General features: G+C 42.1%; 2 protein-coding genes across 5 annotated transcripts in view; both read right to left on the minus strand.

Annotated features, from left to right (window-relative positions):
• Positions 1-14,859, minus strand: part of LOC109182654 (zinc finger BED domain-containing protein RICESLEEPER 2-like) — a 38,550-nt gene extending 23,691 nt beyond the window's left edge. Inside the window, exons 1-5 of the mRNA XM_019332806.1 lie at positions 14,782-14,859; positions 9,366-10,777; positions 8,691-9,274; positions 8,564-8,614; positions 8,347-8,470 (exon numbers count right to left, since the gene is read on the minus strand). Of these exons, the coding sequence (XP_019188351.1) occupies positions 8,347-8,470; positions 8,564-8,614; positions 8,691-9,274; positions 9,366-10,777; positions 14,782-14,859 (2,249 nt within the window). The remainder of the gene's footprint in view (positions 1-8,346; positions 8,471-8,563; positions 8,615-8,690; positions 9,275-9,365; positions 10,778-14,781) is intronic.
• Positions 14,860-15,204: 345 nt separating this feature from the next.
• LOC109182900 lies at positions 15,205-18,664 on the minus strand. Of its 4 annotated transcripts, none has more exons than XM_019333142.1 (4): positions 18,524-18,664; positions 18,241-18,285; positions 16,766-18,146; positions 15,205-15,932 (listed from the first exon to the last, which is right to left on the minus strand). In XM_019333142.1, the coding sequence occupies exons 3-4, from the start codon at positions 18,136-18,138 to the stop codon at positions 15,698-15,700; spliced, it is 1,608 nt and encodes a 535-aa protein (XP_019188687.1). In that variant the 5' UTR covers positions 18,139-18,146; positions 18,241-18,285; positions 18,524-18,664; the 3' UTR covers positions 15,205-15,697. The 4 variants fall into 4 exon arrangements, with proteins under 4 accessions (XP_019188687.1, XP_019188686.1, XP_019188690.1 ...); XM_019333141.1 differs by having other exon boundaries at positions 16,766-18,152; positions 18,235-18,285; XM_019333145.1 differs by lacking the exon at positions 18,524-18,664 and adding an exon at positions 18,371-18,461.
• Between the last annotated feature and the right edge of the window lie 3,472 nt (positions 18,665-22,136).

A 22,136-nucleotide genomic window follows, 5' to 3' on the forward strand; every position in this document is an offset into this window, starting at 1 on the left:
CTGGAACAACTAATGAATTATATTTAAATAGCAAAGACTCAAAGAGTGCTCAGATACTTTTTTTTTTTCATATCAATTTAGGATTGGGGGAACACTACTCAATGAGTATGGCTGTAACACCCCAGATTTTCAAAACATTTAAAACTTATAATAAAGGTAGAATCTTATTAAATCCCAAGATATAAATACAAGCGTTCGGGGTGCTATGCCACACCTGGGCTAGAGAATCCAAGTGCACAGGCTAACTAACTAATATCCTCAAAGCGTAAATACGTAAACGTGGCACGCAGGCCAAAAGGGAAACTATCTACTTCTAAGTTCTAGCGCACTCCAGTGACTTAATCTTCTGTGCCTGAAAGCCAAATATATCTGTTCAGCGAGAGATGCTGGTAATCCACTCCAACGCGTTGAAATACAGTACATATAAAGATATATATAGATATACGAAAACCATTTTGAGCATGAAGATATATCCTATGAACTCTAGCTTTAAAACCGGGAATGACTCGACAGATAAGGCCAGGCACAAGCAACAGTTATAACAAGCATATGCAGTTCACAACAGATAAGGCAGATAAGGCAAAGCATAAACAATGATCATAACCCAACATGAACAATCCCCAATATAAATCCCATAGTCACATCCCCCAAGATACTCGTAATCACAACTCGTCCCCATCACAACACATAACACACTTTGTTGGCGCCACAGGACCAATCGCATGCCCATACATGAGGGTCAGCGCATATAGCTCTGACACGGCCCCGCAGCACCCTGCCCCGTATCGCAACACGGAGGGGTCGATCGCAACCGACCGATGAACCGCAGCTCATCATAGTGTTTGATCGCAACCAAACAGTGGACCGCAGCCCAAGAGAATGTCATCTGACCGCAGCCAGGAAAAAGGACGAACCGCAGCTCGTATAGAAACGTTTGATCGCAACCAAACGGTGGACCGCAGCCCAAGAGTATCAATCTGACCGCAGCCAGCTTCTGAACCGCAGCTCAGGATAACCAATCCGATCGCAACCGAATTGGGGTAACACACACACATATCACATAGCAAGCACATGCAACCCACATTACACATTAGGAAGGGGGAGAAAACGTATAACAAAACCTATGCGTGATCCATCACATACTAAGAATAGTCCTAAGGGATTCATACTTCTACCACCTAGGTCAACGGGATACCAATTCAACTAGCATGCAATATAATAGACTCATAAACCTACGAACGGTACCCGAAACATCAAACTAGACATAGGCACGATAAACGGAGTCCGTTGGGACACCACGGGGAACGGGGGAACATCAAACGGGGAAGCCGGGATCCCAAGGTGGGATAATTTCCAGCGGGTAGCCGGTGGGTGGGGGGCCACCCGCCGGTCTTTACTGTTCCGGGCAGCGGGTCGCCGGCGGGCAGCTGCCCGCCCGCCGGCTACCCGCTGCCGGGCGGTGTTTCACGGCCGTGGGTAGGTGGCGGGTCCCCTACCCCCCACTGACTCTTTTCACACACTTTACGCCCCGGGAACCGTTGTGGAACCCGAAACCATGCTTAGACACTTTACAACGCAATTAACGACAACACGTAGACAATTAACGAATCAAATACAAGAAACGAACGGCACATAACCTATCATGCTTTTCTAAATATAATCAACACCCAAACATGCGATTTCCCCACCCGATAATCCAAGAATAAGATCATACGATACAACCTAGGGTTCTAATCACTTTTATATCAACAAGAATACGGTTCGTCTTCTAATTGCAAGATTCGGTAAGAATAACACATAAACATCAAGAGCATCACATAATTATCAAGAACAACACATAATCATCAAGAACTCCATATAATCATCAAGAATATCCCAATATCAAGATTATCAAGATCACGTCAAACATCAATAATCATCATAATATCTCGCCAATACACAATAATATGGGGGAAACCCTAAGGGGGAATCATAGCTATGAAAATAGGTTTTGTTGAGACATGGGTTACCTCTTAGCCTTAATTAATTCCTTGGCTATGAAGGATCTTTATTTAAGCTTCCTTGCTTTCTTGATTTCTCCTAAGGGGATTCTTGGAGCTCTTTTTGGGGTGGTGGGGCGTTAATCTTGTGGGGAGTTCTAGGTGCCTCTTAAGTCCCCTATTTATATATTTAGGAGTCCTAATTAGGAACTAATATTATAGGCTCGCTAATTCTATTCCTTTTGGAACTAAGGATTGGGTTTAGGGGTTGGGTTTATATATGAGGGCCCATGGACTATGGTGGGCCTTTTTCCCTAATTAATCATTATAATTTATTCTTTCTCTTGGGCTATTGATTAATTAATTAAATGGTTTTAGGGGCCGTAACACGGGGTGTTACACTCTCCCCCCCTTACAAGGGGCTTCGTCCCCGAAGCCCGGTGTTATAGTCCATTCTTTCACCCCTAGACACCTCGTAGCTCGGCCTCCTGATTTAGGGTTGCGGCCTTACGTTTGTCTTGGCTTGGGGTAGGCTGAACTTTTGATGGTGTTGTGATAGGGAAGTTTTTGGTTGTACCTCAGTTTCCTGCGCTGGAACTGGATGCACCGCGAGTGCCCAAGGCGGCCTCGATCGCTGCTACCCTTTGATCGAGTGCGCGTGCGGTGCGAATCAAGGATGTGAACCCTTCTTCCATGATTTGATTCTTCCGGTCGAGCTGTGCGAGTATGCTTTCGTTGACCGAACCCTCGTCTTGTCCCCTCGGGTTCCCTCCTGGCTGTGGGTGCACTGACGGGTTAGGCCCGTCTTCCTCCTCTTGTCCCTCATTTCCCTCCGTACCTCCGCAATCTTGCATGGCTCGCTTGAGCTTTTTGTTGGAGATGTCTAATCGATCAACCAATTCCCTACGTTCCTCCTCGGGTTTTTGGCAAATTTCCTCGAGGGTGAGATAGTGTCCTCCTTCGGTGTAGTAGATGTCGTTGCGGCGGAGGTTTTGGGCATTGAAAACCATGCCATTGGCGGTTTTGACCTCGGTGTGGCTTAGGTCTACCCCCTTTTTCTCCATGATCCAACTTAGGATCATCCCGTAGGGTAGGCTAAGCCGGTTGTTTGTCTTGCAGAACTCTATGTGCTTTAGCATGAGTGCCGGCAGGTTGAACTTGATTTTATGTTTTAGGAGATACGCAAAGATGCACTCCAAGCTCCCCACATCCTTGCTCTTGTTATTGGTGGGCAAGAGGCTATCGGTTAGAATCATAACCAATATCTTTTGCTCCGCCGATAGCCACTTTCGGTTTGGTCGAGTAGCCGAGGTGAACCCGTCCTCTTTCCCGAGTAAGTACCCGAGATAGTCCTTGTATCCCGTAGTTTGGGTATCAATCCACCCCTTTCGGTCATAGTTAGACACACCCGTGGTGGTCAATTTCAAGAGTTTGGCCAACCGGCCTTCGGAAAGCACAATTTCCTTGCCACGGACCTTGGTGGCGATTTCTATCTTGTCACCCCGTTTGGTGGCCACAAGGTGTTGATAGAACTCCTTCACCAACTCGGGGTATGTATCCCCTTTGATGGTGAGGTATGCATCTAGGAGCCCTTGGTGTTTAAGCATATCGACCAATTCCGGAGAGAATTGGTCGGGTTCAAGACTTTTACCTCCGATCACGGTGTAATCGGCGTTGTTCCATTCCAGGGTGCGGATTCCGAGGAGCTTTTTCGGCATCGTGAATCTCTCTTTGGCGGTGAGAAACTCCGGCAAAATTTCCGGCAGCCTTTCCGGTGAACCTCCGGCGAACTTTTCCGGCGAGACGGCGGGGCTCCGGCGTGTCCTTCCTGGTGGCCGAGCGTGCGGCGATTCGTGGTGCTCCGGTGGAGGATCGGTGATGGGAGACGACGGCCTTGGCGAGGGAGAGAGGCGACTTCGGGGTGGTGCGCAGCGAGACAGCGGGCGGTGGCCGGGCGGTCTTCGGGCGAGGGCGGCTGGGCGCTGTTGCGGTGGTGCAGCGGCGCGGGCTGGCGGGAGGCGGTCGGACGGCGGCGGCGTTCGTGCGGCGGTGGCGTCGAGTGGTTTGAGGGTGGTTGCTACGGTGGGACGGCGGGTTGTGTGGAAGGGAGAAGGAGAGGGAGTGGGGAAGGAGAAGGGGAGGAAGAAGGAGGAGAAGGGTTTTTGATTTGGGGTTTTTGTGGGTTTTAGGAACTTGGGGGGGTTTTAACAAGGGAGTATCCCCTTAAGGTTTTAAGAAACACTCATGGGCTAGCGGTTGAGGCTTTAACTTGTAGAAGGGAGGTCTAAGGTTCTATTCCTAATGGTAACATTAAGTATTTCTTGATGGTGTGGTTTTTGTCTTTTTCCTTGTTTCGTCTTTTAGTGGAGGGAAGGTTGGGTTGATAGTATAACTTCTGTTTTACCTTTGTAGTGGAAATTGGAATTTGATCAAAAATCTTTATTCATAATAATTCCGAAATAGCTAAGCTAAGTAAGTGGTCTTTATGACAAAAGAGGGGGGGGGGGGGTGGTTACAAGGGGGTGTGACGGCTTATCCTAGACAGTATTCGTTTTCTTGGTTTTCTTCTGCGGGGTCCGTATGGTCCTCGTCTTCCGGGATTGGGTTTCCCTCTCCGAGGTCCTCCTCGTTCCCGAGGTTGGCTTGAGTGTGGCTCATGACAAATACTTTCCCGGGAGCGCCGTAACTCCCTTGATGATCGGTGCCCCCGTGTTGACCCACGGTGGCGGGGCGTGGTCCTTGGGGTCGAGTGCATTGGAAGGCCTTGTGTCCTTCCTCTCCGCAGTTGAAGCATCGCCAGGGATTGCCCGCGCAATCCTTGCCCCTGTGGCTTTTGTTGCATCTCGGGCAAGGGAAGCTCCTTGGATTAGCTTCGTTGTTTCCCAGGGGCGGTCTTTGGTTGGTCGGGTTGTTCGTCCTTATGCCGGTGTCGTTTCTCGTTCTCTTCACTGGCGGTGCCCCACTTCCGGTGTTTCTTCTTCGTATTTGTTCCTGAACTCCGCGTTGGAGTAGTTGGATTCGATAGAGGTTCGCGGCACTGGAGTAAGCCTCGTTGAGGGTCCGAGGTCTGCTTACCACTAGCGCCTTCCGAGCTTCGAAGTTGAGGCCCGACACGAATCTCTCTATCTTGGTTACCTCGGTGGGGACTAGCTCTGGTGCGAAGCGTGCCAGCTCGAGGAATCGTTTATGGTATTCTACAACGGTGGTCGTTCCTTGTTTTAGATGAAGGAACTCTTCGTACATGGATGCCTTTACGTGGGTTGGATAGAATCTCTCTCGTAGTCGTGTCTTGAGGTTCTCCTAATTGAACCCCGGTCCTTGTTGATAAGTGGGTCCCTCGTGGATCCACCAGAGATCGGCCTCGTGCCCGAAGTAGAACGAGGCTATCTCTACGCGGCGTTCCTCCGAGCATTCTACTACCCCAAAAATCTTGTCAAGGGTTCGGATCCATTCTTCTAGGACCGCGGGATCCTCTTCTCCCGAAAACGTGGGTGGTCGGTGATTTGAAACTTGTCGGGCGATGTCTGAGTTTGCGTTTGATGGAGGTGGTGGGGGCCTGTTGTTGCGAAGGGCCGCGTCACTTAATGCTTGTGCGACTTGTGTCAGCTGTCGTAGGGTTTGGGTCAAGGGGTCGTCTGTGGCGGGCTCCGAAGTTCTTGATTGTCTCCTGTTCGGTGCCATGCTATCGTCTTTCTGGTCAGTGTTTATAAGAACGTTAATTTAGAGTCTGACGCACTTCTTATGAAGTGATAAGTGGGGAAGGGTTTTAGAATGAGGAAGGGTAAAATGTAGAGAAGTTATGTGTAGGTTTCACAATCTCACCGCGCGTCCTAAGATTCCTGAGTCCTATGTTCCTAGGTACCTAGAGTTCAAGCCTAAAGTCCTAAAGCCCGTCTTAAGGGTCTTTTCCTAGGGTCAAACTTAGGCTCTGATACCAACTGTAACACCCCAGATTTTCAAGACATTTAAAACTTATAATAAAGGTAGAATCTTATTAAATCCCAAGATATAAATACAAGCGTTCGGGGTGCTATGCCACACCTGGGCTAGAGAACCCAAGTGCACAGGCTAACTAACTAATATCCTCAAAGCGTAAATACGTAAACGTGGCACGCAGGCCAAAAGGGAAACTATCTACTTCTAAGTTCTAGCGCACTCCAGTGACTTAATCTTCTGTGCCTGAAAGCCAAATATATCTGTTCAGCGAGAGATGCTGGTAACCCACTCCAACGCGTTGAAATACAATACATATAAAGATATATATAGATATACGAAAACCATTTTGAGCATGAAGATATATTCTACGAACTCTAGCTTTAAAACCGGGAATGACTCGACAGATAAGGCAAGGCACAAGCAACAGTTATAACAAGCATATGCAGTTCACAACAGATAAGGCAGATAAGGCAAAGCATAAACAATGATCATAACCCAACATGAACAATCCCCAATATAAATCCCATAGTCACATCCCCCAAGATACTCGTAATCACAACTCGTCCCCGTCACAACACATAACACACTTTGTTGGCGCCACAGGACCAATCGCATGCCCATACATGAGGGTCAGCGCATATAGCTCTGACACGGCCCCGCAGCACCCTGCCCCGTATCGCAACACGGAGGGGTCGATCGCAACCGACCGATGAACCGCAGCTCATCATAGTGTTTGATCGCAACCAAACAGTGGACCGCAGCCCAAGAGAATGTCATCTGACCGCAGCCAGGAAAAAGGACGAACCGCAGCTCGTATAGAAACGTTTGATCGCAACCAAACGGTGGACCGCAGCCCAAGAGTATCAATCTGACCGCAGCCAGCTTCTGAACCGCAGCTCAGGATAACCAATCCGATCGCAACCGAATTGGGGTAACACACACACATATCACATAGCAAGCACATGCAACCCACATTACACATTAGGAAGGGGGAGAAAACGTATAACAAAACCTATGCATGATCCATCACATACTAAGAATAGTCCTAAGGGATTCATACTTCTACCACCTAGGTCAACGGGATACCAATTCAACTAGCATGCAATATAATAGACTCATAAACCTACGAACGGTACCCGAAACATCAAACTAGACATAGGCACGATAAACGGAGTCCGTTGGGACACCACGGGGAACGGGGGAACATCAAACGGGGAAGCCGGGATCCCAAGGTGGGATAATTTCCAGCGGGTAGCCGGTGGGTGGGGGGCCACCCGCCGGTCTTTACTGTTCCGGGCAGCTGCCCGCCCGCCGGCTACCCGCTGCCGGGCGGTGTTTCACGGCCGTGGGTAGGTGGCGGGTCCCCTACCCCCCACTGACTCTTTTCACACACTTTACGCCCCGGGAACCGTTGTGGAACCCGAAACCATGCTTAGACACTTTACAACGCAATTAACGACAACACGTAGACAATTAACGAATCAAATACAAGAAACGAACGGCACATAACCTATCATGCTTTTCTAAATATAATCAACACCCAAACATGCGATTTCCCCACCCGATAATCTAAGAATAAGATCATACGATACAACCTAGGGTTCTAATCACTTTTATATCAACAAGAATACGGTTCGTCTTCTAATTGCAAGATTCGGTAAGAATAACACATAAACATCAAGAGCATCACATAATTATCAAGAACAACACATAATCATCAAGAACTCCATATAATCATCAAGAATATCCCAATATCAAGATTATCAAGATCACGTCAAACATCAATAATCATCATAATATCTCGCCAATACACAATAATATGGGGGAAACCCTAAGGGGGAATCATAGCTATGAAAATAGGTTTTGTTGAGACATGGGTTACCTCTTAGCCTTAATTAATTCCTTGGCTATGAAGGATCTTTATTTAAGCTTCCTTGCTTTCTTGATTTCTCCTAAGGGGATTCTTGGAGCTCTTTTTGGGGTGGTGGGGCGTTAATCTTGTGGGGAGTTCTAGGTGCCTCTTAAGTCCCCTATTTATATATTTAGGAGTCCTAATTAGGAACTAATATTATAGGCTCGCTAATTCTATTCCTTTTGGAACTAAGGATTGGGTTTAGGGGTTGGGTTTATATATGAGGGCCCATGGACTATGGTGGGCCTTTTTCCCTAATTAATCATTATAATTTATTCTTTCTCTTGGGCTATTGATTAATTAATTAAATGGTTTTAGGGGCCGTAACACGGGGTGTTACAATGGCATACACCACACTTCATAGGCAACATACCAAACCCAATTCTATATATTCAGAGAACATGGTGGAAGCATCATCATAGCATAATAATGAACATTTATACAGGTATAAATTATAAGTATAGTGAGTCAGAAGTCAGAAGTCACATTTAGACATTTAGTCAGTACTTATACTGATACCTGAGCTCAATGGCAGCAACATTTAAAATGTTACCTTGCCATGAGCACTTTCCAGTTTCCAGTTCAAACTTCCCAGCCTCACGAGGGACATTGATTTGAATCATTGATACACATACATGATACACTGATACAGAGGCATAAATTTATCATGAAATCAAATAAGTAAATAAGTAATCACAAATTCAGATTTCAAAATAAATTAATGGAAACTGTAAACATACAACAATTGTAGGCATTCCAGTTCCAGTGCTGGATGTGCAGCACAACTCTGCAGTACAAAAACAAAATGGAAATTAAAACTTAAACAATTAAGCAGATCATTGCTGGAAGTTAGAAGTATATACCTTTCTCAATCCTTTCAACATCTTCAATATTTTCTTCGATTGAGATTGGTTGGTTGCTTAACCTTAGCCAATCCTGTGCACACACCAATGCCTCAACAATTCTAGGAGTTAGGGAACTCCTAAAGGCATCAAGCACCCTTCCACTTGTACTGAATGCTGATTCTGAAGCAACAGTTGATATTGGAACAGCTAGAATATCCCTTGCCATTTTAGATAAGACAGGGAACCTTTCAGATTGTTGCTTCCACCATCTTAGAAGGTCAAATGAATCATCCTCATCCACAACAACCTCAGAGAGATACGCTTCCAACTCAGTTTTTTTCCTAGACAAATCCCCACTCACCAATTTTTGCTTCTTAATCTGAGATTTCAGTAATGATTGAGGTCTCCCAACAGAAACTGAATCAGATATTGTTATTGAGGGAGAACATTTTTCAGATTGTTCAACAGACTGGACAGGGAAGCATGCAACATAATCTTCAAACAACTCCTTAAGGCCAACAATCACCTTATCAAACATTGTTTTACCCTTGTCCTCACCATATAACTGGTTAAACTGAATGGGCATATACTCAATTTTGTCCCTGGGGTGTAAGATATTTGCATAGAATATCAAAAAATTCATTTTTTCAGGCTCACCCCAATACTTATCAAATTCTGCCCTCATATTTTTACCCATCAGTTTTAACACTATCTTCTGTAGCTTCCTCCATATTTTTCAACAAGAAAGACAAATCAGAAATCTCAGAGAAGAAGGTATTAGAAGTCACATACAATGATCCAGAAATCCTAACAGTCATTTCATAAAAAGATTTCAGAATCATAACCAAAGATTGAATGGATTCCCAATCTAAGAAATCAGGTACACTTCCACCCAAATCAGATTTAAATGAACTGTCATGATCATCATAGGCTTCAAATACCTTCTGAAACAGTAATGCAGTATTAAGCATCATATATGTGGAATTCCACCTTGTAGGGACATCTAGACACAGAGAATTCTTAGCTTCCACCCCAATTAGATCAGCTAGTGATTTAAACTTCTGCAACCTAGCAGGTGAGCTCCTCACATACCTAACAGCATCCCTGACTTTCTTAACAGAACTGTCACATTCTTTCAACTCATCCTGTACCACCAAGTTAAGAATGTGAGCAATGCACCTCATGTGCAAATACTTACACCTAACAGCAGTACAACCCCAAGAGCCCAACTTCTTCTTCAAGAATCCTAGGGCAGTATCATTGCTGGAAGCATTATCTACTGTCACACTAAACACTGATTTTAAACCCCAGTCCAAAAGGCAACTCTCTAAAGCCTTTGCAATACTTTCCCCCTTGTGGGAATATATAGGAACAAATGAAATAATCTTCTTTTGCAGCTTCCACTCACTATCAATGAAATGTGCAGTTATGCACATGTAGTTTATTCTCTGGACTGAGGTCCAAGTATCAGTTGTGATACTTACCCTCTGACTGCTAGTCCTAAAAAACTTCTTCAAGTTGACCCTCTCATCAGAAAATATCTTGAAAATGTCCCTACTGATAGTCCATCTTGAAGGGATTTTAAACCTAGGACAGCAAACTAAAACAAACTTTCTAAAACCCTGTCCCTCAACAATCCTAAAAGGAAGTTCATCTAAAATAATCATCTCAGCTAAGGCTCTCCTTATCAAGTCTTGATCAAACACCCAAGTACCCAACACCCCTTCAGTTCCTTCACTACTTTGAGTTCCAACAGAAGAAGGTGCAGGTTGGAATGTGAGTAGGGACTGCATTGTCTCCTTAGAGTGAGGATTTTTAAGGCAGTTTACCACATGAAGTCTGAGAGAAAAAGTCTCATGTTTCTTGGTCTCACAACAATACACTTTTGCACAATATATACATTTTCCTTTGATGACAATGCCCTCACTATCTTTGATCTTTTCAAAGTGATCCCAACATGGAGCCCTGGATTCAACCTCTTTCCTTTTCTTTGGAACAGGTGGAGGCAAAGGCTGCTGAGACTGAGGAGTAACAGTCTCTACAGCAGGTGCTTCCAACTCAGGTTGGGTTCCAGATACACCAGTAACACCACTAACACTTTCCATCTAAAAAGGGGAAAGTATTAGTGACACAGAATTGGAAATCACTCATTGAAAATCATCAACAGAGAATGGGCTTTGTCACATACACACATGTATCAATTAAAGTGTTAAACAGGCAGAGTTCAGTGAATTGAACATTTCATCATGTATGCAGAATTGCACATAAATGATTTAAGGGTCACATATCCATAAACTTACAACTTACAAATTACAATTTACAATGAAATCCATAATCAGGCATTCAAGCTAAGTAGGTGTATGCTACTTTATATGCTCATCATTTATATGGATTTCAGTCACACACTCCCACATTTATATGGATTTCAGTCACACATAAGTACAAGACACACTCCCACATTTATATGGCTTCCACACAAATACCATCATGCTTAACATTTATATGGATTTCAGTATTTAACACACAGTGGCAAGGGGCTAGGGTAGTATGGCTTCCACCACAGATTAGGTTACAAATTAGAAACCCTAATCAAACAATTCACAAATTCACACTCAAAGAACTACTGACATGCAATCCGGAACTTCTCAACGGATTTACAAGTATCATAGTCCAGTGAGTCCACATATTTACGTTACAAATTAGAAACCCTAATCACACAATTCACAAATTCAAACTCAAAGGACTAGTGACATGCAATCCGGAACTTCTCAACGGATTTACAAGTATCACAGTCCACATAATCATAAAAATTAGAAACCCTAATCAAGAAGACAAATACACAATAATCTATAACGGAAATGTAAATAGGGTTTAGTAATTACTTCGTTTCTCATATTTAATCCCTCAAGAACAAAGGGCTTCAAATCCACTATTCCACCGTTCAACAGTTCCACCAGACTCCGGTGACCGGACTAGGGTCTAGGGCTTCCACCGTTCAACCACTCAGCCAGTCGCTACTCCGAGTCTCCGAATAGGGCTTCCACCAGACTAACAAACAGAGACTAAGACTCTCAGAGTCTTAGAGAGTAAGACACTAAGAGTCTAAGACTCAAAGTCTCAAAGACCAGAGCGAAAGAGAGAACGAGAGATGAGAGATGAGAGATGAGAGATTGAGAGAAGTCTAGAAGAGTCAAGAGTGAACTGAGAGCTCGGCTGCGCTCAATGAAATGAGTAATATATATACATACACCAAACGACATCGTATTATATAGCGGAAAAAAACCCTAGGGTTTTATCCGGTAATCGGACGGGTTCGGGTGGCGTTTACTGCCTCCCACCCGAACCCCTTGCATCCGTCTAATAACGTAGCGTCGGATCGGGTTGGGTATTCGGATACGGTTCACTCCACGGACTCACCCGTCGGGTTTCGGGTCAGTCGGGTGGGTCGGATTTTTCGGGTTTTGCACACCCCTAAAGTCAGGACATTTTATGGCAGAATATGCATATCCCAATGTAAGTAAAAATATAGCTAACTTTCCACAGGAAAATTCTGAAACCAAAAATAGAAGATTCAAGAGAGACAAAAGAAAAAGCACTTATAGAAAGTGATCCAGTTGAACCAAATGAGTTAGAAGAATCATCCTCAATCGATGAAAGTAATTCCTCATAAGATGACACGAAGTTGTATTATCTTGTGAGCAAAATTATTGAGCTAGATTCTGAGGAAGAATGCCTTATGAATAATTCCTTATTACATTATGAATAATAGGCTTAATCCTTAACAAACTCTTGAGTTGCTCCCTAGTCCCTACTGTGTATCCTTCTTGGGCTTCCATGATCCAGTTGTTTTTTTTGGACCAGTCCATGCATGTGGCTCAGGCCTAGTATACCATCCATCACATACTGATACTGTAGTTTTATTTGAGCACACAGCACACTAAAATATCATTTCAATTCAACTACAGTTTTATTTGATAATATACACTCAATACATGAGACATATTCAGTTTCATTTTAGATACACTGTATTTTAAATATACTGTAGTTTTATTTTATTATAAGCACATCACAAATACGAGATTTGTTAAAAATAACGGTCAACGTTTCTTTACTTATAAAAACGACGTCGTTTTTGAACCATAGTCTACACAACTCTGTGGGCCATTGTACATCATATAACAATTGTAATAAAGTTGACGATTGACGTTTTTGAACCATAGTCTACACAACTCTGTGGACCATTGTAGATCATATAACAATTGTAATAAAGTTGACGATTGGTCCATGGCTACATGAAGCGTTGGGTGGTTCAGGGCCGGATTTTAGGCTGTGCAAGCTGGGCTACCGCACAGGGCCCCCAATTTTAGAGGGGCCCCAAATGTTAGAGGTCCAATATTTAATTTTTACCTAGGTAGCTTAGAAATAAAAATTAAAAGTTTTCAATTAAACTTAAAAAATTCCATGAAAAGATGGTAAGAATGTGTATTTATTGTATTTTAACTTAGAGGTCAAGAGCTCGAAACTTGCATGTATTGATTTTAAAAATTATGATTTTGGTAGGGCCACATTTATTTGCCAGAACAGGGCCACAAAAAAACTTAAAATACGGCCCTAGGGTGGTTAATGCCTTTGTAAAAACATAGGGCGTAAAACCTATAATGAGGCATTGGCACGAATACTTAAGGCAAAAATATTATGTGCATGATAGTTCAATTTAGATTTTTTTTTTATTGGCAACATAATTTTTTCTCAAGTGAAAATAATAATAATAATAATAATAATAATAATAATAATAATAATAATAATAATAATAATAATAATAAAATAGTAATAATAATAATAATAATAATAATAATAATAATAATAATAATAATAATAATGAGACCAATGAGTATCAACTACTATATAGTGTAATAACACTTCTATTATCATTCCAAATGGATGGTCGATAGAGACATTGATTCTTTGGACCGGACAGACACATAATTTTTTAATAAAGACTCACATGCAATATTAGGTGAATCCTAGCCTATGGGGGTGTTAGCGAACAGAGCTTTCGGCAAAACTATTCGTGTTCGTGTTCGGTAAGCGTTCGTTTATGTTCGTTTGTTAAGGTAAACGAACATTAACAAACAAAATTTAGAGCTCGGTTAATAAACGAACAAAGCTTGAACAGTTGTAAGCTCGTTTGCTAAGATATCGTGAACTAGCTCGTTTGTGTTCGTTTACTAATGTTCGTGAACAAGCTCGTTTATGTTCGTTTAATAATGTTCGTGAACAAGCTCGTTTGTGTTCGTTTAATAATATTCGCGAACATATATTATATTATATTATATTAGTTTTGTAGTTGTGTTGTTTGTTTTATTATTATTCGTGAACGTATATTATTTATTGTTCACGAACGAATTGTGATCATGAACATGTGCAGGTGTTTGTTTATTAAGTATTCATGAACGTAAATGAATATGTTACGTTCATGAACGTACTTGTTAATGAACATGTTTGTGAACGTGTTTGTTAACGTTAACGAACGTGTTCACGAACGTTAACAAACACGTTCGCGAACATGTTCGTTAACGTTAACGAACATGTTCGCGAACGTTAACAAACACTAACGAACACTTAACAAACGAACACAAATATGATTTTCAAAAACCTTAACAAACGAACACGAACACAAACACTCCAAATTCCTTAACAAACAAACACGAACAACCTACGTTCGTTTATGTTCGGTTCGTTAACAACCCTACCTATTGTATAACAATTGGTCCAAGCATGATCATAAGTCTGAAAGTACCTTTCTTGCACAGAGTATGCACTATCCATATGCAACTTGAATCAATTTTTTTTTTTTTTTTTTGAAAACTAAAGGGAACAAACTTCATTAAATCAAATGTTCAATACATTGCGGAGTAGAATTGAAATAAGTAAGAGGACCAGAATACGAACGAGCAGCCCTAGCTAAGGTATGGGCGACTATGTTCACTGATCGAGGCACAAAACAAAGAGACATAGAATCAAAGTCTCGTTGAATTTCCCGGCACTTGTTCAAAATACAACCCGTGTAAGTAAAGTCCGGCAAAGAGCTCTTAAAGAAATTGCATACCGTCTGGCAATCCGAAAACACTATAACCTTTGTAAGATTCAAATCCTTAGCCCACAACAAAGCTTCCTTAATCGCCATAGATTCCGCGAGGTGAGCATCATCTAGACAGTTCATAGGGCCATGGCGCGCTCCAAAAAACACCCCGTTTGAATATTTAATAAAAATTTCATAGCTAGCCTCATGACTTTCTGGGAAAACAGCGGCATCTACGAAGATATGCAAACTATCAATAGACAAGCCTTGATCCGTATGCTCGGAGGGTTGTCCGTCAACACCACCAACCTCGAATTCCACCACCTTGAATCAATTGTTTCTACTTTTCTATGTAACTTGTAAGTGTATGCAAAATTAATTCATAGAAGCAATTACCTTTATTTTTCTATCGCAAACGGCCATTTCAAATTTTTATTTATAAAAAGAAAGTTGGTTTCAAAATTTTGTTTAAAGCATCTATCACCGTTCGATTAATTACAGTTTGGCCATCTGATTCTGTTGCAACTTAATTACAAAGAACATACAACTCAAGTAACTGTGCCCAAAAAAAAAAAAAAAAAAAAAAAAAAAAATCCAAGCAGAGAGTGGTCCTCTTTGGCAGTGGCACTTTCAGATCGTCAAATCATGCAGCTGAAAATGACGTGTTCGGAGAGATAGACGAGAGAGAAGCCGACAAAACAGCCATCCTCCGAAAAACCCACTAAAATTGTTTGGTCTGCCTTACAATAAATAAAACGCGACCCTATCTTCCAGCTTTCAGCTTATAAAAATCTGAAACACCAAAGAGAAAACGCCAAGCCTGGCAGCAGCCCATGTGAAAACGACTTTACTTTGATACAAAAACTTTCATAAAAACACATATTGAACAAGTGAACAACTATATATGTGTATGGTTATATTTTTCTTGGTTTCGGGTTTGGGTTTAGCCATTGTTATCAAGAGGAAAGCAGGTGTCTTCGCCGCCCGTGTTCCACAGGAAATGAGCATAATTGGCAGGATAGAAGGGGTTGTTTGGGTCGGCATCCATGGCTGCCTGGTAGGTCTGTTCTGCAGCCCAGAGGTCGTTTCTCGCCTGCCACAAAAACGTCGCATATTTGTTCAATGCTTCTGCATCCTTAGGCTCCACTTCAGCTGCTCTCTTGAAATATTCCTCCGCTCTGTACGTTTTCAACAACACAGGTCAACATCTGCTTAAAAGGAATAACAACAAGAAGAAAACGAATATCTCCATTCGCAAATTCAATATTTTTAGCTACTTCACAAGTTTATATATGGTCCACGACGTTGAAGTATAGCCATATAGGGACTAAAGATTTATATGTATAGAGATTGATGATATTTTCAGCATATTAGACATGCTACAAATTGGCAAATTGCTTGCTATCATCCAATGAACTTGTACAGCCTTACACCACATATTCCCTTATCAAGATTGTACTCAACCTCTACAAAAATTCAAATTATACCCGAAAAGTAGTCCATTAAGGTTCATTTACTTACCCACTATAACAGTTTTGTTAAATGAAGCAACATATCTTTGACCATTTTACAAGCAAGGAAGCATAAAAGTCATGGACTACATACAATAATATCCTCCAACTAATGCAAAGATTGATTAATATAGCTAGGAACTAATATGCTATAGGCCCTGTTTGGTAAAATGGCTGTTAACTGATACTTGTTAGCTGTTAGCTGATTGTGTTAATTAGAGGATATAAATAGTTGATAACATTAGCTGATTGTAGAAAAGTGTTTGGTAAATTAGTTGTTAGTTGATAGCTTTTTGATATAATTTCTTTTCTCAAAAAACTAATTGAAAAAGTTGTTTGGAGTAGCTTTTTGAATTTTAGCCTTTTGGAATTGCAAAAAGCTAATTAACCAAACATTTATATTGATATTTTAACTAAATCAAACAATTAACAGTGATCAAATAAGCCAAAATTGGCCTATAGGCCAATTTTTTACCAAACAGGGCGAAGAAAATTTTTACCTGTCATAATCTTGGGCAATGAGGAATAGAAACTGAGCATAATTGGCAAGCAAAAGAGTGTTGTTTGGTTCTTGGGCAAGTCCGGTTTGATACAGCAGCTCAGTTCTGAAATAATCAGTATAATCATCTGATTCGATCTTTGCATTTATTGGCGATACGAATCCGAGCATGGTCTCATGATCCAAACCTTCATCTCTTAATTCAGACTGCAATCTTGAAGCCTCCTCTTCAATAGAATTCCATAACCTCAACTCTTCTTCCCGGGAAACCTGACCAGAAACCGACTCTTCTCCTCCAATTGTGACTCTTCGCCAGTTAAACGTCCCCCCATCATCATCTGTAGCGCCTTTGGTTGGCCTGAATTTTCCACCGCCACCATTGCTTCCACCAATAGAGGTAGTTTTCCCATTAGAAGAGGACACCGAAAAGGTCTTGATGGAAGAAGAATCGAACTTTTGTTTTGCATTAGTTTGATCTTCCATCACAGAAACCGCCTCCTCGGTGGCTGCAATGGGAGGAGCACCACCAGCCATTGCCATGGAATGGACACTGTAATTGGCGAGGAGTATCATCACATACACCATTAAAGTCGGGGTGCGAGAGAACACTTGTTGAAATAACCACACAAAAGAGGCATGCATCTCCTTCTGAACCCTCACCAAAACCCCCTGCAAATCTTCATAACACAACATTTCTCTCATCTGCAAGGTATAGCTATGGAGTTCCCGGATTATGAACACCATATTCGAAAACGCTCTCTTCACAGAGCAAGAGGCTAACTCTAACTCTAACTCCCCTTCTTCGCGAAACCCCTCTTCCCACTGCTTTTTTCTCCTTATAATCCTAAGAGAGAAGGGGAGATCCACACTATTTGCCTTCCATTCTGGAATAATCTCCTCCCTCTCAACCCAATCCGGTGGCTCTAATGGATCAAAAACCTTCCGATTCTCTAAAAACATGGAACCACTGCTCTCATACTGTGCTTGCCTAGAATCACCCACCAATTCTTCCTTGTCCGAATCTTCATACTCATCCCCAGACAACTGAAACCTCAGAGCCAATTCTTGAATTTTCTTGGAAAACTCCTCGTCTGAGAACGAGTCTAAGGTGTCGCTACAGGAGCGTGTGAGTGTTCGGGCTCTGCGTTTCGGCAGCTCAGTAGAGAAGGACCTGAAAAGCGTCATTGAATTGGGTCCGAGTACAGCCGACCGGTTCAATATATTATGCACACACCGCCATGTGAGACCACCTTCATTGCTTGTAAAATTACGCCTTTTCCAAGTAGGAGTGGTGAGGGCATGAGAAGAAGACGGCGACTGAGCTGCCGAAGGTTTCGACCAATGTAAACACGTAATCGCAACTTTCACTCCCATTTTCACACCTAAACAAAGAAAACGCAGACCAATCTGAGAAAACAAGAAAAAAATACCATTGAGAACTTTAACAAAAAAGAATAATTTTTTTTTCCTGGCAACCTTGAAAAAGATCTCTGCTTTCCACCTTTCAACTCAACTCGTAACCTGGAAACACAAAACCAGCAATTCCTAGTCAACCCATGTTCGCAATTTTTCTCGAAAACACTCGAATTTCGAAGACTAAGCTTACAATGAACATACCCACTCCTTGTTTTCTTATTTCTCGCCATAAAAATCGGATCATAGCAGCAACCCAAATGCGAAAGTAAAAGAAAATGAAAAAAGAAAAGCCCAGGAAAAGATTAATTAGTACAAATCTCAATGTAAGCTGTAAGAAACTTACGTTGCCGGAAGTTCAAAAGTTGTTTAGTTCTCCGACGAGTCAGAGAAACAATCGCCGGCGGAAGCTTCTTATTGGAAGCGAAGTACGAGCACCGTACCCTCTCACTTATGACTTATCAAGATGAGCTGCTCATTTCAGCGCTAATATATACACTACTCAATATTTATATTTTTAAAAATAATTAATAAATAATATTTTTTTATTACAAGAGAAGGGGAATACCCAAATATACAAGATTACAAGCTACTGGCTTTTAAACTCATTACCTCCCACTCAGAAGAACAACTTGGTACCATTAGATCACAAGATCCTTGGTTAATTAATAAATTCTTTTTGTGCAGATCACAAAAATATATGCTCAATATTTATATTTTAAAAAATAACTAATCAATTCTTATTAATTAGGCAAAAGTATCATTCCGCACCATGAATTATATCAAATTGTTCATGCCGCACTATGATCTTTCATAACATATATTTAGAGTCACCTACCATTAATTTTTTTTGGAGTTAATTACCGATTTGGTCCCTCAACTATGAGGATTTCACCATTTTGATCCTCGACTTTCAAAATTGACCAATTTAATCTCCAACTATACAATTTTTATTCAAAATGGTCCTAGGTACAAACTGTCATTAGTTAAACGTTAAAACTGAGGACAGAAATGTAATTTCACTTTATTTATCTTCCCAGATGTAGCTGGTTTAATCTCAACTCTATGCTATGTTTGCAGAGCGAAAAAAAACCCTTCCAAAATCTAACCCTAATCGCAAAAAACTTGAGAAATCTAAACCTAATCGCAAAATCCATAAACTAAATCTTTCTTCTACGATTGTTGTTCTGTGTGATGGACTTAATTAACCCGGGATAGACCCGAATTAATAAATCCGGATAAGAACGTAATATAAATAATAAATAAATAATACAAAACGATGTTGTAAAGGCCGTAGAGACCGTATATTGTATTAAATGCCGTAAATTGGTTATTACAATGGTTTCAGGACAAAGTGTATGCAATGGATCGCGATTATCAATCTATTACAAGGATAATGTAATGCCATTACCAGTAGTAGTTTAGGACAAAAGATATAAGATGATCCCCTGTAAATATCGTACAATGCTTATTTATACAAAATAAATCTTAACCAACATGCCAATTTCATGATGGGCCATAAGACTAAGTCAAGCCCCATGAGGTGGGCCGCATGACTAAGTCAAGGCCCATTATTCTGGGCTCGGAGACGGACTCTGAACTTGACACTCTTCTTGGGCTGCTCGGGTTATACATTCCCGGACCCCGGGTCTCTATTATTATTGGGTCATTTCCAATATATCCATCATCAGTCCCCCACTCTCTAAGTTGCGAGAAGTCGACAACGAGAGAGAGTAACCGTTTGGCCCAATTGAAATTACTCGGGCTCCATGCTTGGATGAATGTTACGGCGTCAACTTGAATGGGAATATTTTGCTTATTCCAACACCTGTAAAACTTTTAGCCTTACAATTTAATCCGTGATCCGATCTTCTCCATTCGAGGGTGGGCTGTCCGGACGACGCAGAGTCGTTTATTAGATTCTTGCTCGCGTGATTTTTTTTTTACATAGTATGTAGTTATTTGGCCAAGGGTACTCTTGGTCCAAAAAATCTTCCGTTGGGGTTGGTACGCGAGGTCGGACCTCGTGCCCCCTTAGGATGATAGCCCTTAGACCCAAGTCATTTGACACTGGGCCGTTAGGCTCTTCCGTCGGTTGGTACGCGAGGTCGGACCTCGTGCCCCCTTAGGGTGATAGCTCTTCGACCCAAGTCTTTTGACACCCGGCCGCTAGGCTCTTCCGTCGGGGTTGGTACGTGAGGTCGGGCCTCGTGCCCCCTTAGGGTGATAGCTCTTCGATCCAAGTCATTTGACACCGGGCCGCTAGGCTCTTCCGTCGGGGTTGGTACGCGAGGTCGGGCCTCGTGCCCCCTTAGGGTGATAGCTCTTCGACCCAAGTCATTTGACACCGGGCCGTTAGGCTCTTCCGTCGGGGTTGGTACGCGAGGTCGGGCCTCGTGCCCCCTTAGGGTGATGTTAACGTTTCCGTTCCCGAGCCGAGGGCTTGACCACGGAAAGGTTCTTCCGTCGGATAGCTAGCGGGTACGGATCCCGTGCTGATCCTTAGGGAATGTATTGAGCGAGCAATATATATGTTTTTTTTTCACAACCGGAATTGGCCCGTGACTCGGACTCCTCCCTCAGAAGGGAAAATTATTGTATGGACCATGGTCCACACAAAGTTATGTGGACCATAACAAAAAGTACATTTTTAATATACTAAATGTACATTATTTTTGTACTGAATATACATTATACAATATAATGTACACTCAGGACAAAAATAATGTATATCCCCTGTATACAATATACATTATTTTTGTACTGAATATACATTACTTTGGTACTGAATGTACATTATTTTATAGTAGACAAAATATGGTCCACACAACTTGAGTGGACCATGGTCCACACAATAATGATTGCTTCAGAAGGGTAAGATTTGCCGAACTCGGACTAATTTTACAATCAAGAAATGTTTCATTATAATAAAAACAAATTGTTGGTCGGACCAACATATATGTAATAAGCCAAAAATAGGCTAGATAGTGAGCGGGGCGGGCTGCGTATCACCGCTAGGGAATGCCAAGGTCAGGGCCGGCGCGCGCCGCCGTGACTATGGATTGATTATTTTGCCTAGAGTTAGGTGAGGTCGGACCTCACACCGCTACTAGGGAGAACCAATAATAAAAATAACAACAATAAGATGACGTAGAAAATTGCCTGCTATGAAATAAGATGTGTCTTATTGTTTTTGTTGATATAATTATCTTGTAGAGAAGATAATTATGTTAGCATTGCCATGTCAAAGCTAATGGAGACGAATTGAAGAAGAGCACCTGGAGTACATGGGAGGAGCGGTTGTTGATAATGAACTTGGCGGTTCAATTCACTTTTACAGACACTATCGGGGTTCAAGCTCCTTTGTCCAAAACATGTGGAGTTAAACCACCACCGTCAAAATTCACTGTTCTATGCCGCAGTATTTAGAAACCAACCACAGAAGTCCCAGGGGAACATGAACATGATGTACTCACACTGATGGGTTGGGGTAGTTATCGGTACAACATGCATTGCAATATCGATGCCCGTCGAAATCTCCTCCTATACACTTCCTTATCCATCATATCATTTGGCTCATTCTCTCGATTAGAGGGCACTGCATGTTGCACCACCAACACTGAAAAAACGTACCTCTACCCTTGTTCAGCCATGTCACTGTAGCCATATCTGCAGATTCCAAAAGGCCCTGCAATCTTGTGGAACCAAACCCCCCTTAAGCACCACCCAAGAAATCACGACTGAATTGGCGTTTATAATTTGCGAATGAATCCCATAGGATCAACATCCGATGCCTGCGTCCTCCCCCGGCCGGAATATTAATGAACCTCGCTTCTCACAGTCAAATGCACGTCACCGCCGCCGATCTGATAAGACTCATCAATCCTCCTCTACGCAATGGCTTCTCTGATCTGCCACCTGGGTTGCCGAAATACAATACAACGATGATCTAAGATAAG

This window comes from Ipomoea nil, unplaced genomic scaffold, assembly GCF_001879475.1.
Source record: "Ipomoea nil cultivar Tokyo-kokei standard unplaced genomic scaffold, Asagao_1.1 scaffold1074, whole genome shotgun sequence".
Taxonomy (NCBI): Eukaryota; Viridiplantae; Streptophyta; class Magnoliopsida; order Solanales; family Convolvulaceae; genus Ipomoea; species Ipomoea nil.